Here is a 17,126-nt window from a genome sequence, read left to right on the forward strand (position 1 = left end):
AATATGCAGTAAAAGTTTATTACCTCTTTCAGATCATTTGAAATACCATTTAATACACAGGTGAGGAATGTCTGAATCATTAGTTTAATTTCCTCCTGCTAGAGGCATATACAGAAGTTTCACTTACTGTTAATTTGACAGAGGTACATCTTATTATACATGATTTAACATAATGCCTTTCAAAAGTGGTAAGATTAAGCGGTTAAAGTTTGCTTTCAATGCCAGGCTTGAATAAAATTGCCCAGTGGGGATCACATTTTCTTAGCTATTTCCAAAATCCCTTCTATGTCCTTCTCACTTCCTGGAAAGTTTGCTTCACATTTCCAAAGTCTAAGCACCTATTCACCGTTCAAGTGCAAAATTCTTGTGTGGAATAAATGAGATCATGTGTGATAGTACTTTGTAAAATGAAAAACAATAAAGTAAAATGTTAGCATTTTCAATGATGGTACTGTAATAACGTTCTAGTCTAACGTTCTAATACCAACTAAACAATTAACATCAATTACATAATTCCTCAGAAGGTGCTGATCGACAGAAATGTATTACTTTTCCCTTCCGAGTTTTTATCAGCATAGTATTAAGCAATCCTGTGTAAACAAAAGCTTTCAAGACTTAAGGAAATGAATCCCAAAAGAAAGAATTTCTGGTATTGTGAAAAGTTGTGATCAAGGAAAGGGTGACCTCAAACCACCCAACATAAGCAGCCTCATCACATGTCCACTCGAAGCTCCTGATGAACATGAGCTACTCCTTTTGTTTCTAATGAAACTCTATTCATTTAAATATCTTTTATTTCTCATAGACATTTAAAACAATATATTTAATCACATGAAATTTATTGTTAGACTTAAGCCATTGGAAACAATTTTTTTTTTGTTGTTATTATTATTTACCAGACCATTTTCAGGGTATATTAACAAAATGATTGAACACGTAATTCTGAGAAGTGACACAAGGGTGAATTTCTGGCAGGAACTGTATTCCTGTCTTTCAAAAAGTTTTTATTTTGAGGGATCTCCAAAATATTTCCCTATAAAGAAGATCAAAACTTTTTTCTTAAGTATACAAAGAAATTTTTGCTTAGGTGAGTTTCAGTGTGAAGTGACTGAAGAGTAAGTCTATGGGAGCACTGGATCCTTAGTATAATATGTGACATACAATAAGATGAATGAAAGAGCGACAGAATAAATAAATAAAGAATGAATGGGAACAGGGAGAAAGTACAATAATATGAATTTTAATCAGTCGCATAGGGATTTATGATCCATAGATTATATTACTATAAGCAAGAAGTTTTCTGTCCCATTGTTGTTCTTTTTTGTTTTGTCATTTCTTGCAGTCCTCTTTTAACCAGCAATGTTTATGTGGTATGAAGTGTGTGGTTTGCTGTTTGTTGTTGCTTACTATCTATAGACTATATATTACTTTTATTTCCTGTTCTTTATTTTCTCTTTCCTTTTTAGCCATTTTACACCATGGTTTAAATTTGTTCAACATGAAAAAAATGCAAACAAAATACTTTGTTTGCCATTATGCATATTTAAACAGATATTTATGTTTAATATTTTTAATTATAAACTTTCCTTTACTGGTTTTTGTTCTTTTTGGATAATTATCCTCTGATTTGAAAATAGCAACCTACTAACATAGGAGTTCTTTTCAAAATATGTAGATAGTATCTGAGTGTCATTAAGTAATAATGAAACATCCAAATCTTCCTCACAGTTTTAAAAGGAAGCAAAGTTTGGTTTGATGAATATTATTTATGCATAGTCTACAAATAGAAGAATACAAAAATAGATTAAGTACAATAATTTAAATTAGTTATAGTAAACCCCACATGGTGGCTAGTTTATTTCCTAATTGTATACAATCATTGATCGAGTTAGTTAATTCAATATCACAGTAAAATATTTTATGCTTTAAGACAGGTTATTGTAGTTGTTTTGTAGACATATTTTTCTAAAAAAAATTAGAATTGAGTTTTGGAACCATGTTGACAAATAACAAGTCTCCTGTCTGAATGATACTTATTTTTACCACAAATATTTAAGGAATTTTAAAATTTTAAATTTATTTCATTTGTCTAGAGGAATCTATTTTTGCTTTTTTTGTGAAGTATTTTCCCCTTCACTTTAAAGCACTCCCCAAATACTTTGAAACTAAATATTTTGTTTCCTTTATGACTAAGAAGAAACTAAACATTTTATTTATGAATTTAAAAAAAAATATTAATCAGTTGTCATAAAGTCCACATCACTTGCTGGTTAGTTCCTTTTAGTGTTTTTCTTCTTCATTTACTCATAGTGATAAAATTAAAAATCACTCTTTAAAATCCCAGGAGTTAAAAATTCTGTAAACATAAAGCATCTAATTGTACATAAAATTGTGACGATAAATGGGACGACTTGAAAGAAGACAGCAGTTGTGAGCCCATTTTCTTCTTGGTGTGGCAGTATTCCAGTTCCATTTTGCATTCTCCAAAAGCAGTGTTCATTTGTATCAGACAGAATGAAGACTATCTACCATCTTTCCCTCATTCAACCTTCCTTTGTGTCTCAGGATGAGTCTAGGCTTCTAATTTAATAGCATATTGGTTGGATGGGAAAAGGACCGTTTTCTTATACCCCAGGGTTAATAACAACGATAACAATAATAATAATAAATTACCTTATAATATTAGTTACTTTGAGTTTAATTAATGGACAATCAATATAGTATGAATTCTTTTAAAATCATAGAGAAAATAAATCTAAATTTATAAGTGGATTTTTAATAATTCCTCCAGAGCTTCTGTCTTTCGGATTACTCATTCATTTCTTTCCAAAGTTAGATAAAATTTATGCTGGGAGTGCAAATACAATCAGTTTTGACAGATTTTTTCTTTAATTGCTGGTTTTGCTAAGAAAAAATTCTTCCTGTAGGAGTTCAGAATATCACTTAGAAAGAATAGTAAACATATTACATGATTGAGCCATCCTCAGCAGTTTGTAACTGGGAGATATAGTTCAGTATGAAATCACCTCATTTAGGTAATGTTCCTGCATTTGTAGTTTTATCAACTTTTATAAATAGTCAATGTAAATAAAGCAGTGAGTGTGCCATAGCCTTCTGGATTTTGACCAGATATTTCAAAGTCAAAATTAGGTTCTGATGTTACCACTGAACAAAACATACTTTATATATTTATGTATTTATACATGACATATAGATATATACCTATCTCTGCATATAAAATTAATTAAATAATATAGTAATTTTGTATCCTACAACATGGATTGTAATTAATGTAACAAAATTAGATTTAAATTGACTTGGCTATCAGAAAACTTCTCCCAGAACAACTGTACAAACCATACTTGTTGTTTATCAGATTACAGTAGATCTTTTTTTTTAAATTCCCAGTGATAATCATCTCTCAGTCTAACTAATTTCAACCATTCTTTCTTTTCAAATAGGTGATTGTTCATGTTTATTAAAAACAAAAAATACATATTCACATATATTCAGGAGAAAGCCATGAGAGCCCTTTCATTTAAAATATGTGCATTTGGAAGTGGATGGACATTTAATCATACCTGACACTTGGGTTGGGTAGCAGTTATAATTCCGCTCCAATACATAATTGCTCTCCTAAAATGGAGGGGTATGTGAGAAACACTATGTTGGCTCTACCTACTCAATTTTTCTGAATAATGTGAACAGGTCTTATTGTTTCCATACAAAACTTAATCTCCAGAAACCAATGCATATTTACATGGATGTAAGTGCTAGAAGTTTTGTAAAAATTACTTTGTCCTTTCCAATCAGACTCATTTGTGCTATCTAAGAACAACTTTCCCTTAGACAGCCAGGTTTTCCTTACACTGTTTCACTTTTCAATGACAAGGAATTTTTTACTAAAAAGAGGACATTCTGGAAAGAAAATGAATGTAGGCTATGTAGGGTTATGTAAAGATATTAAACATTTGTAAGAAATTAGAACACACATATGGGCATTTAAAGGCAGAAGGTTTTCATTTAGATTTTTACTCTTTTATGGATGATAATTGGGTTCTGGTAAAATGTGATTTTTGGGGGTACTGAATGATGGTTAATATTGTAAAGTGGTTGCATACTTTGCATGGTGAATATCGTAAAACTATTTTTCCTGCTCTGAATTCTCTTTTCTTTTGATGTATTTTCTATATTAATTTTCTGCTACTTTATACTTGAAATGTTAATTTTGAGTACAGAAAATGCATTAAACCCTGATTTTCTTATGGAATGGAAAAGCACATTCCACATAGATTATTACTCATTTTAGTTACTAGAACAATACTGTTTAAATTCTGCCTTTATAGTATTATGTAACAGGAAGTAGCCATATAGGGCTACCAAATATTATGAAAGACAATTGCAATGAATCCAAGAACTGATAAGAAAAGAAAAGGTAAAAAAAAAAAAAAAGAAAAACATATTTAGATGAATCTTTGTAAAGAGGAATTTTATCAAGATTTCAGGGACAAATGCTTTTAGTGTCTACTTCTTAAAAAATGAATTTTTCATGACATTGAAAATTTTATTCCCAGATGCTTTGCTGACTAATGTTGACCAGATTGTGCAGGAAACACAGGTGAGATTCTTATTAACGGTTGCATCCTTCAGCACTTAAGTGGGTATATTCATTTATAAACAAATTTTTAGTCTTTGGTATGCTAGTTTGTGGAACTTGTTGAAATTTTCCATTATAATTTGCTTGGAAGGCTTGACAGTAAAGGTTGAAGTTCATTTTGGTTAACTGAATTTCCAGTTCTGAAATGTAGGCATATTTCTGGTTTACTGAATATTTCTGATTTGCACTGTAGGAAATATTAGGAATACTACTAATACAGTGTGATGTTGGAGTCACTCTTGTAGTCACACGTGATATTGTGTATATTTTTACAAATACTTCTACCATGAAGACAATAGCTTGGAAAGAATATATCCACTCCTAAACCCTGGCCTCCACATCCTAGGAAGAGCTGAGATGATATATGATGCTTCATTGAAAGTGGTGTCACTGTTATCTAAAATGAATGAAGCAGCTTTAAAATGGAGCAAAAGACTAAAAGAAATATTCATGGTTTTCTTTTTGTCTTTGTCAGCAACCAATTACTCTTCTTGAGGTGTTTTGGTTGTGGTTTTTGGAAATTTCTGATCAGTGTTTGATTCCTGCCTTTTAATTGGATCAGAAAATGTGTTTCCAGAACAGAACAGCATTTTAGCAATCTGTTCAAACAGCTGGAAGCAGCAGCCATTTGTTTAAGGTTTGGCACAGAAAAAATATTCTCTTTTTAAAAGCTCTAAAAAAGGCCATTGGCCTATTTGGTGGTAGTAGAAAATTTAATATTTCATGTTTAAAAGATAATAACTTAGTCAAACTTTCATATTTTTCCCTATTGAGTTGCATCCCCAAATCAAACAAAAGTTTTTCATGCATCATTTCTTTATCAAATAAAAGATTATGTTGCAATAGTAAATAAATAAATAAATAAATAAATAGATGGCTCTCACAGGGTGCAATCAATAGCACAATGTCTGGCACATGCTTTGACATTTATTTTGTTTGTTGAATTGACCTGCATACGCAGGTGCCTGCTCCCCCTTTTCTCTCTCAATCTCAACCAGTACATTTCTTCCCCCTCTCCCCACACATTCTCTTTCTCTTTCTCTCTCATTTAAAAAGTTCATTTAGCATGTGATTTTGGACATATGAGTGAAACTGAAAGTTAGGGTATCTTTAAGAAGGGATTAAGAGGTAAATGATGAACCCATCAGAAATATGATCCAGAATGATGTTAAATGTTATATTGAGATTTGAAAGCAGGAAAGGTCAATGCCTGAGCCCTTTTTTAATTGACCAAGTAATGATATTTCCCAAGTATTCACATTTTATGGGACATATTCTATATTATTGCATTTATTTATTTATGTTTCCACATTGTTAGAGGTGGAATTTAGAGAAAAGTAATCTCTTTGGAACTCCGGGTCCTACTCAAGAAAGTGCAAGGCTTGTAAATGTTATAAAGATATAAGATTTTTCATAATGGCTTTTTAGCCTAAAGTAATTAGTTTTAATTATAGAAAATTTGGAAAACCCAATTTAAAAAAAAAGATTTACATAAATCAGTCATAATTCACCACCCAGACACAATTACAAATAATGTAGTACATAATCTTTAAGGAAATTGCTGTTTCAAAATGTATTAAGTTCAGGTGTATATTTGTGCGCTTTTTATTAGATCTACAAGATGAGTGTGTGTATCTGAAATACACCCCCCCTTCTTTTTTTTTTAACTTTAGGCTAGGTCTTTCTTTAGTTCTTTTTATGAAACAAATAGTCATGGCATAATGCTATAGAAACTTTCCTTCAATGATTTGGCAAATTTTTTTTTTCTATAATCATTAGGTAGAAAATCAAATCCACAGGCAAGCAATAATTTTAGCATAATTTAGTGGCAATACATCATTCACTCATTAACCAACTCTTTGCTACATTTGTATTGTCGTGTTTAAGTTACCATATGACCCCAACATAACTTGCTGGTGCTTAGTAAGTGATTTCTGTTCTAGGGCACCTATCATTTGTACAACTAGCAGTAAAACCACCCTGTGGTGTCCCTTCTGAAGAGATGTGACCTGTCCATTCTTAGTCTCAGCCTTTCATACTGTCAGTAGTAATTTATTGTATGTGAATAAAGTGAGTTAGAGAGCTGGCATAAATCCCTTGTGCTGGCAGATTCTTAGGTCTGGGTTTTCTACAGATAATCAAGCTGAGGTGTCCACTAAAATGACTTTTTCCCAAGGGTGTAGAGTTAAAACATTTATTTAATTTCCATGAACCGGAATATGAGCTATGCCGACTTTTTTTTCTTTAGGAGAAAATATAAAGAAATAAAGTGAGCTTAAAATATTTAAATGTATTATATTTGATCCTAACATAAGGTTATAAAATTCTCATCACTCTAAAATGAATTGTGAGTAAAGGAAAGAGGAATCACTGATAAAATTAGTGATAATTGCTCTATAAGCAAACCAGTCCTTATAAAAAAATTAATCCTAAATTTGGCAAAGATTTTAGTGCTTTAAATGAAGCTGATAAAACAATAGATATGCCATATTTAATAGTTAAGGTGGGAATAGTTAACCTGTTGGCATTTATAATGAAAATGTTTTAAGAAAATTTTCTTAAAAAACATTTATTGAGTTCAAACCAACAGAAGTGTGTTTGTGTGTCTGAATGTGTATTGGCATGCACAAGAACTATGCTTATTCTGTGATTGCTTTCACCAGCTTTAAAGACAATTGCTGCCTGATTTTAATAAATTTGACTTCTGATTATTCCATGTTTATTATTAATAACAGCTTTTTAAAATATAAATTTATCATCAAATCTTTGCTATATATGAAATAAACATGGAAAAATACAGTGCTTTTAGAGAAACTGTTATTATATAAATGAACAAAATGTCAGTAGTGTCAATTATCAATATACAGCAATGTTTAAAGAACTACATACAAGCACAGGGTTAGGAATACATATGATACAAGAACTAAACACCAAATAATACTACCAATATTTTTTCCAATATATGCATCTGGATATGCTGCCAATTTTTTCCAAAAGAGAATGACCAATAAAATATTTGATTCTGCAGTTTTTGTCCTATGAAATTGATTTTTTTAAGTTTATTTATCAAAAAATTTAAAAAAAATTCAAACAAAGGAATAAGAAAAACAAATATCCTAAAATAATTACATTGCTTCCAATATGCTCTTGCCATACCCGAAGAAAATTAACACACCATAGTCATTCCTGAGATCCCGTATCATTAGGATTACATTCAATAGCTTATCTTTTCTAATTAGATTATTGTTCCCCCTTCACTAGTTGCTGTCTATCTCTAGGTCCCCTATATTCTACAATATAAAACATTTGTTTAAGTTTTTTACAGCATTCACATTAGTGGCATCAGACAATATCTCTCCTTTTGTATCTGACAAGTACAAAAGGAGAGATATTGTATGAAATTGATTTTTTAATTGACAATTCATTTTTTAGCATAAGATTAATAGAACAGGCACATACATAGAAAACATGTAGGTTGATTTTGTAATAATTAAAACAAGCTTTTTGAAATGGTTTTATTTAATTCATTTATTTTATAACTTTTATTTGAACATTTTTTTTTAATTCAGTTTTATTGAAATATATTCACATACCATACAATCATCCATGGTATACAATCAGCTGTTCACAATACGAGCATATAGTTATGCATTCATCACCACAATGTATTTCTGAACATTTTCCTTACATCAGAAAGAATCAGAATAAGAATAAAAAATAAAAGTGAAAAAAGAACACCCAAACCATCCCCCCCATCCCACCCTATTTGTCATTTAGTTTTTGTCCCCACTTTTCTACCCATCCATCCACACACTAGACAAAGGGAGTGTGATCCACAAGGCCTTCACAATCACACTGTCACCCCTTGTAATCTACATTTTTATACAATTATCTTCAGGAGTCCAGACTACTGGGTTGGAGTTTGGTAGTTTCAGGTATTTACTTCTAGCCATTCCAGTACATTAAAACCTAAGAGGTGTTATCTATATAGTACATAAGAATGTCCACTAGAGTGACCTCTTGACTCCACTTGAAATCTCTCAGCCACTGAAAGTATTTTGTCTCATTTTGCATCCCCCTTTTGGTCAAGAAGAATCTCTCCAGATTCATCCCCGGGAGTCATATCCTGTGTTGCCAGGGAGATTTACACCCCTGGGAGTCAGGTCCCACGTAGGGGGGAGGGCAGTGAGTTCACCTGCCAAGATGGCTCAGTTAGAGAAAGAGAGGGCCATGTCTGAGCAACAAAGAGGTACTCAGGGGGAGATTCTTAGGCACAATTATGTGCAAGTTTAGCCTCTCCTTTGCAGTAACGAGCCTCACAAGGGCAAGTCCCATGATAGAGGGCTTGACACATTAATGTTTGTGACAACATCACCACCAGTCCAGGTGAGGAAGTCCAACACTTCTGCACCTTCCTGCAGCTCCCCAAGGCGGGGGGGGCTGTAAATATATTTTTTATTCTCTGCCCAAATTACTTTTGGATGTGTCACTATTTCACTCTAACCTATACCAACCCACCATATCTCACTTCCTATTTAAAGATCCATGCAATTGTGGTGTTTGAACAAACCGACTGTAGAGTTATATACTGTTTAGAAAATATAGGTCCTACACCAAATAAACATTTCTTACTGTAGTGTCACATGGAAGTTGAAGTTTTAAAACACAGTTTCAAACTTTACCCTTTGGCCCAGTTTGCCCTAGTCTTAACCAGATCTGCTTCATTCGTATCACTAATTGAAGTCTGGGCTCTTTTTCAGCTTTTTTTTAACAGTTGCTGTATGCACTAATACTGACATTCATATCTGTTGAGCTCTAGCTCCAATTTCAGGTGTCTAAGAGATGCACATTGTTCCAGAGACCAATCAGGTCATACACTAAGGGATCAGCATCTCAAAGTTTAGAAATAGGCATTACAATTCAGGAATAGAGTTGACTGCTGTAAGAGCTTATAATCTAGGGACCATTACAATAATCAAGTTCATAGGCTATGTTCTAAGATTCAATTCTGAGTTTACACATTGTAGTTAGTCCATATTGGTGAGGCATTATAGTGCCTGCGTTCATTTCTGGTGTACTTCACTCAAATACTGAGTACAGGATCCATTCACCTCATGTGTCTCACAGCTTCACTCCTTCTCATAGTTCCTCAATATTCCATTGTATGCATACACCACAGTTCACCATTCTGTTCCTCAGTCTATGTACCCTTAGGTCACCTCCACCCATTGCAAATCATGATTGCCGCCTCCATGAACACCAGTTTGCAAATGTCCGTTCATGTCTCTGCTCTCAAATCTTCAAATGACATACCCCATAATGAGGTTGCAGGACCTATGGTCCCCACGTACTTAACTTTTTGTGGAACCACCACACTGACCTTCAGAAAGGCTACATCATTCTACCTGCTCAACAGTAAATAGGTACATCCCTCTCACCCATGTTTTCTCCAAAACTTTTACTCCTATATATATTTTTTCCTACAATTTTATAGAGTTATATTCACATACCATACATTCATCCATGTGCACAATCAGTTGTTCATGGTATCACCATAAAGTTGAACATATTGATTACTACAAGAAATTTTTTTTTTAGCAATAATAAAAAAGATGATAAAAAGAAAAATAACATGTCATACAATACAATATAATAGTAAGGACAGAAAATAACACCACTACCAAGAATCCCATATTCCTCCCCTATATCCCCCACTCATATACACTTAGCATTGGCATATTGCCTTTGTTACATTTAATGGAGGTATATTACAATGTTACTGTTGACCATAGACTCCAGTTTGCTTAGATTATGTTTTTTTTCCCCAATACCATACCTTTTTCAACACTCTACATGTTGACATTCATTTGCTCTCCCACATGCAAAAACATTTTTATATTTGTATATTTAGTAATAGTCATTGGCCACTCCAGTTTTTGCCAAGTTATACAGTCCCAGTCTTTATCATCTATCTTTACCTCTGGTGTCATACATTCTCCTATCCCACCTCTTTCAGCTTTACTTGCAGACATCTTTGTTCAGTGTACTTACAATACCGTGCTACTGTCACACAGTATTATGCTCTCTATTTCTGAATCTATACAATCAATCCTGCTAAACATTCTGTAGTCCTTCAGCATCAAATGCCTGATCTCCACCCTCTTTCTATCTCCTGGTCACCTGTGTTGTCAGCTTTTAACTCCCCAAGTTTGTTCATTAATGTCTGTTCGTATTAGTGAGACCATACAGAATCCGTCCTTTCATTTCTGGCTAACTTCACTCAACATAATGTCATCAAGGTTCATCCACGTTATTACATCATCCATGTCTTTGTTCTGTCTTACAGCTGCATAATATTCCATCATGTGTATATACCACAGCTTGTTTATCCACAAGGCCATTGATGGACATTTGGGCTGTTTCCATCTCTTGGCAATCGTGAATAATGCTACAATAAACATCGGTTTACAAATGTCTGTTTGTGTCTTAAGTTTCAGTTCCTCTGAGTATATACCTAGCAATGGAATAGCTGGGTCATACAGCAAATCTATATTTAGCTTCCTGGGAAACCTCCACACTGTCTTCCAAAGTGGTTGCAACATGCTACATTCCCACCAACAGTGAATAAGTTTGCCTCTTTCTCCACAACCTCTACAGCACTTGTCATTTTCTGTTTTTTGGATAATGGCCATTCTGATAGTTGTGAGATAATATCTCATTGTGGTTTTGATTTGCATTTCCTTAATAGCCAGGGAAGTTGAGCATTTTTTCATATGTTTTTGAGCCATTTGTATTTCCTCTTCAAAAAAATCTCTATCCATGTCTTTTGCCCATTTTTTAATTGGATTGTTTTTCTTTCTGTTATTGAGTTGTAAGATTCCTTTATATATTTGAGATATTAAACCTTAACTGATATCTGGTTTCCAAATGTCATCTCCCATTGTGGAGATTGCCTTTTTACTTTTCTGACAAAGTCCTTTGATGTACAAAACTGTTTAATTTTGAGGAGATTCCATTTGTCTATTTGTTCTTTGGTTGCTTGCACCTTGGGTTTGAGGTCTAAGAAACCACCTCCTATCCCAAGATCTTTAAGATATTGCCCTACATTTTCTTCTAAGAGCTTTATGGTCTTTGTGCTAATTTTTAGGTCTTTGATCCATTTCGAGTTAATTTTTGAATAAGGTGTGAGATAGGAATCCTCTTTCATTCTTTTGGAAATGTATGTGCAGTTCTCCAAACACCATTTATTGAAGAGGCTGCTGTTTCCCAGTTGCTTTGGCTTGACTGCCTTATCAAAGATCAGTTGCCCATAGATGTGAGGGTCTACTTCTGAACACTTGATTTGATTCCATTGGTTGGTATATCTGTCCTTATGCCAGTACCATACTGTTTTGAGCACTGTAGTTTTGTAATATGCTTCAAAGTCAGGTAGTGTGAGACCTCCTGCTTTGTTCCTCTTTCTCAAGATATTTTTGGCTATTCAGGGCACCTTGCCCTTCCAAATAAATTTGGTTATTGGTTTATCTATTTCTGTAGAGTAAGTTGTTGGGATTTGAATTGGTATTGCATTGAATCTGTAAATCAGTTTAGGTAAAATTGCCATCTTAACTATATTTATTCTTCCAATTCATGAACATGGAATGTTCTTCCATTTTTTTAGGTCTTCTTCAATTTTTTTAGCAGTTTCTTATAGTTTTCTGTGTAAAGGTCTTTTGTGTCCTTGGTTAAGTTTATTCCTAAATACTTGACTCTTTTTGTTGCTATTGTAAATGGGATTTTTCTCTTGGTTTCCTCCTCTTATTGCACATTACTTGTGTATAGGAACATTACAGATTTTTGCATATTGTTCTTGTAGCCTTCCACTTTGCTGTATTCATTGACTAGTTCTAGTAGCTTTGCTGTAGATTTTTCTGGATTTCCTACATATAGAATCATGTCATCTGCAAATAGTGAAAGTTTTACCTCTTCTTCTCCAATTTGGATGCCTTTTATTTCTTTTTCTTGCCTAATTGCTCTAGCTAGAATTTCCAGCACAATGTTGAATAACAATGGTGATAGTGGGCATCCCTGTCTTGTTCCTGATCTTAGAGGGAAAGCTTTCAGTCTCTCTCCATTGAGTATGATGTTAGCTGTGGGTTTTTCATAGATCACCTTTATCATATTGAGAAAGTTCCCTTCTATTCCTATCCTTTGAAGTGTTTTCATCAGGAAAGGATGTTGAATTTTTTCAAATGCCTTTTCTGCATCAATTGAGATGATCATGTGGTTCTTCTGCTTTGATTTATTGATGTGGTGTATTACATTAATTGATTTTCTTGTGTTGAACCAGCCTTGCATACCTGGAATAAATCCCACCTGATCGTGGTGTATAATTCTTTTAACGTGTTGCTGGATTTGACTTGTGAGTATTTTGTTGAGGATTTCTGTGTCTATATTCGTTAAAGAAATTGGTCTATAATTTTCTTTTTCTGTAGTATCTTTGTCTGATTTTGTTATAAGGGTGATGTTGGCTTCATAGGATGAGTTAGGTAGTTTTCCCTCTTCTTCAATTTTTTTGAAGAGTTTGAGCAGGATTGGTACTAATTCTTTCTTGAATGCTTGGTAGAATTCACATGTGAAACCATCTGGTCCTGGGCTTTTCCTTTTTGGCAGCTTTTTGATGACTGACTCAGTCTCTTTACTTGTGATTGGTTTGTTGAGGTCATCTGTTTCTTCTTGAGTCAGTGTTGGTTGTTTATGCTTTTCTAGAAGTTGTCCATTTCATCTAAGTTGTCTAGTTTATTAGCAAAGATTTGGTCATAGTATCTTCTCATTATTTCCTTAATTTCTGCAGGGTCAGTAGTTATATTTCCTTTCCCATTTCTGATTGCATTTATTTGCATCCACTCTCTCTCTCTTTTTTTTTTTTTTTTTTTTTTTTTTTTTTTAGCCTAGCCAGCGGTGCATCAATTTTATTGATTTTCTCAAAGAACCAACTACTGGTTTTGTTGATTCCCTCTATTGTTTTCCTGTTCTCAATTGCATTTAATTCTGCTCTCATCTTTGTTATTTCTTCCCTTCTGCTTGCTTTGGGGTTAGTTTGCTGTTCTTTCTCTAATTCCTCCAATTGAACAGTTAACTCTTCAATTTTTGCTCTCCTCTTGTAATATAGGTATTTAGGGCAATAAATTTCCCTCTCAGCACCACCTTTGCTGCATCCCGTAAGTTTTGATAAGTTGTGTTTTCATTATCATTTGCCTCAAGGTATTTACTAATTTCTCTTGTAATTTCTTTCTTTACCCACTGGTTTTCTAAGACGGTGTTGTTTAGCCTCCACATGTTTATGAATTTTACAACCTTCTGCCTTTTATTTATTCCTAACTTCATTCCATTATGGTCTGAGAAAACGTTTTGTATAATATCAATATTTTTAAATTTGTTGAGACTTGCTTTGTTACCCAACATGTGGTCTATCCTAGAGAATGTTCCATGAGCACTTGAGAAAAAAGTGTATCCTGCTGTTGTTGGATGTAGTGTTCTATAAATGTCTGTCAAGTCTAGTTCATTTATCATACAATTCAACATCTCCATTTCTTTAATGATCCTCTGTGCAGATGTTCTAGCCATTGATGAGAGCAGTGTATTGAAGTCTCCAATTATTATTGTAGAGGTGTCTACTTCTTTCAGTGATCTCAGTGTTTGCCTCATGAATTTGGGGGCATTCTGGCTTGGTGCATAAATATTTATGATTGTTATGTTTTCTTGATGAATTGACCCTTTTATTAATATATAGTGTCCTTCTTTGTCTCTTTTAATTGTTTTACTTTTGAATTCTAATTTGTCTTATATTAGTATAGCTACTCCTGCTTTTTTCTGGTTGTTGTTTGTGTGAAATATCTTTTTCCAACCTTTCACTTTCAGTCTATTTTTGCCCTTGTGTTTAAAATGAGTTTCTTGTAGACAAAATATAGATGGGTCCTGTTTTTTAATCTATTCTGCCAGTCTGTGTCTTTTTATTGGGAGTTTAATCCATTTACATTTAGTTTTATTACTGTAAGGGCAGTACTTTCTACTACCATTTTGTCTTTTGGAATTTATATGTCATATCTTATTTTTTCCTCTCTCTCCTTTCACCTTTCCTGATAATCTTCATTTCTGCACTCTTCTCCAACTCTCTCTCTCTCTCCTGTCTTTTCCTTTCAGCCTGTAGCACTCCCTTTAGTATTTCTTATAGTGCTGGTCTCTTATTCACAAACTTTCTCAGTGTCTGTCTGTCTGAAAATGTTTTAATGTCTCCCTCATTTTTGAAGGAAAGTTTTGCTGGATATAGAATTCTTGGTTGGCAGTTTTTCTCTTTCAGTATCTTAAATATATCAGGCCACTGTCTTCTTGCCTCCATGATTTCTACAGAGAAATCTGTACATAGTCTTATTGACCTTCCCTTATATATGATGGATTGCTTTTCTCTTGCTGCTTTCAGAATCCTCTCTTTGTCTTTGACATTGAACAATCTGATCAGTAAGTGTCTTGGATTAGGTCTGTTGGGATCTATTCCACTTGGGGTATGCTGTACTTCTTGAGTCTCTAATTTTCTGTTTTTTTAATAAGAGTTGGGAAATTTTCAGTGAATATTTCTTCTATTACTCTTTCTGCCCCTATTCCCCTCTCTTCTCCTTCTGGGATACTGGTAACACATATATTTGTGCATTTCATGTTTTCACTCAGCTCCCTAAGACCCTGCTAGTATTTTTCCATTTTTTTTCACTGTCTGTTCTTTTGTGTGTATGAATTCAAATGTCTTTTCTTCCAGTTCACTGATCCTTTCTTCTGTCCAAATCTGCTGTGTCCCTCCATTGTGTTTTTCATCTCCTCCATTGTGGCCTTCATTCCCATGAGTTCTGCCATTTGTTTTTTCAAGTTTATGAATTCTTCTTTATGGTCATTCAGTGTCTTCTTTATATCCTTCATCTCTTTCACTATATCTTTCTTCAGTTCATTGCATTTATTTACCATTAGTTGCCTCAACTCCTGTATCTCAGTTGAACTATTCATTTGTTTTTTTGGCTGGTCCATATTTTCATGTTTCCTGGTATGGCTTGTTATCTTTAGTTGTCTAGGCATCTGATTTTCTTGATTAGTTTATTTAGGAGTTTGTTTTCTATCTTTTACCTGGGGTTTTCTTGTTGGTTGGCTTTGTTCTCTGGCCTCTGTTATTCAGTTCAACTTATTCTGGACCTCTAACTTAGGTTCTATTTAGTTGAACATAATTTCTCACCTCTTGTTTTTTCTGTTTCTTGGCCTGCCTCTGTGTATCCTTTTTATGAGAGGGTCTCTTCAGATATGGTTGACCCCAGTCAGATTTTCCCAGTCTAGAGAGGCCCAGGTCTCATTGGGAGGGTATGGAGTTTTCCTGAGAATGAGACCCTCCTATGAGGCCTTTAGAATTGGTGCTTTTCCTCTTCTGTCCAGCAGGTGGTGCTTGCCAGCCCACAGCTCCCCCACCAGTGTAAGGAGGTATGGAGACTCCTGGTGACTCTGATCCTGTTGGGGGTGTGGCTGACTGAAGCTGGAATCTGAATTCCACCCCCTGGTGTCTGAGTTCCCAGAAGGAGGACTGCCAGTTGAGCTGGACCTCCCTCCTCCCTCCCAATTCTTGGAACTCCAGTTGTCTCTCCGGGGCACTATTCCCTTCTCCCTTCTCCTCTTTGGGACATCTCCAGCTAGATTCCTTGGTCAGCTTGAGTTGCCAAATAAAGACGGGGGTGCAGACCTTCTTCAGAAGTGAGTCTGGAACCCAAAGATGCTGCGGGTACTCTCTCTCCCCCCAAGCTCAGCCTAGTCCCTCAACCTGGGCTTTCTGATAGAAAACAACCACATATGCTACTATTAGATTAAAAAAAAAAAAAAATAGGAAAGGAAAAAAAACAAAACAAAACAGGAGTCCCTTTTAAAAGTCTTTCCCTAGCCTGGAAGTTTTGTCAGTGTCAGAATAGAGCATTTAAAGATGTACTTTGGGCTATTGTCTGATAATTACTCTCCAATAGCTTCAATTTCACCCCTGCCAGCGGCTATTGAAATGCAAGAAGATAAGGAATCAGTGAGAAGCCAGAAGGGACAAAATGTAGGGGAAAATAATGGCTTTTTTGGAGCCTGGGAATAGATGCCCGCTTTTATGTGCCCCCCCTTCTCAGAGCCCAGCCCTTCTTTAGTACCCCCAGCTCCCAAAATTAGTTAATTTGTTAATTAATTCTGTAGTTGAGGCTGGGTTGAGCCCCCTTTCTTGCCCTCAGCAGATTGCCCCCCCCTTTCAGGGAGCCAGGTTCAAGACAGTCTGTGGGGTCTGAGTGGGGAGGGGTACCAGACCCCTGGTCCAGGGAACGTACAATGTTCGCTGCGATCTCATCTTTTCCTCCAGTTCCAAACTTGCATCCGATGTGTGACTGGTTACTGGAGACTCTGAAAACACTGTTTCATATAGTTCTTGGGTAAT

The 17,126-nt window shown here is 34.6% G+C and overlaps 1 protein-coding gene across 6 annotated transcripts in view; it reads left to right on the top strand.

The window, feature by feature from the left end:
* The window catches only part of LRFN5 (leucine rich repeat and fibronectin type III domain containing 5), a 323,828-nt gene that overhangs the window by 304,022 nt on the left and 2,680 nt on the right, over positions 1 to 17,126 (top strand). For 4 of the 6 annotated variants that reach the window (XM_037834901.1, XM_037834903.1, XM_037834902.1 and 1 more), the window contains one exon: positions 4,570 to 4,618. The exons of 1 other annotated variant lie outside the window; for it this stretch is intronic. In XM_037834901.1, the coding sequence (XP_037690829.1) occupies positions 4,570 to 4,586 (17 nt within the window). In that variant the 3' untranslated portion in view covers positions 4,587 to 4,618. The remainder of the gene's footprint in view (positions 1 to 4,569; positions 4,619 to 17,126) is intronic. One more of the 6 variants, XM_037834905.1, reaches the window with a different exon arrangement.

The sequence above is a fragment of the Choloepus didactylus genome, chromosome 4 (genome assembly GCF_015220235.1).
Source record: "Choloepus didactylus isolate mChoDid1 chromosome 4, mChoDid1.pri, whole genome shotgun sequence".
NCBI lineage: Eukaryota > Metazoa > Chordata > Mammalia > Pilosa > Megalonychidae > Choloepus > Choloepus didactylus.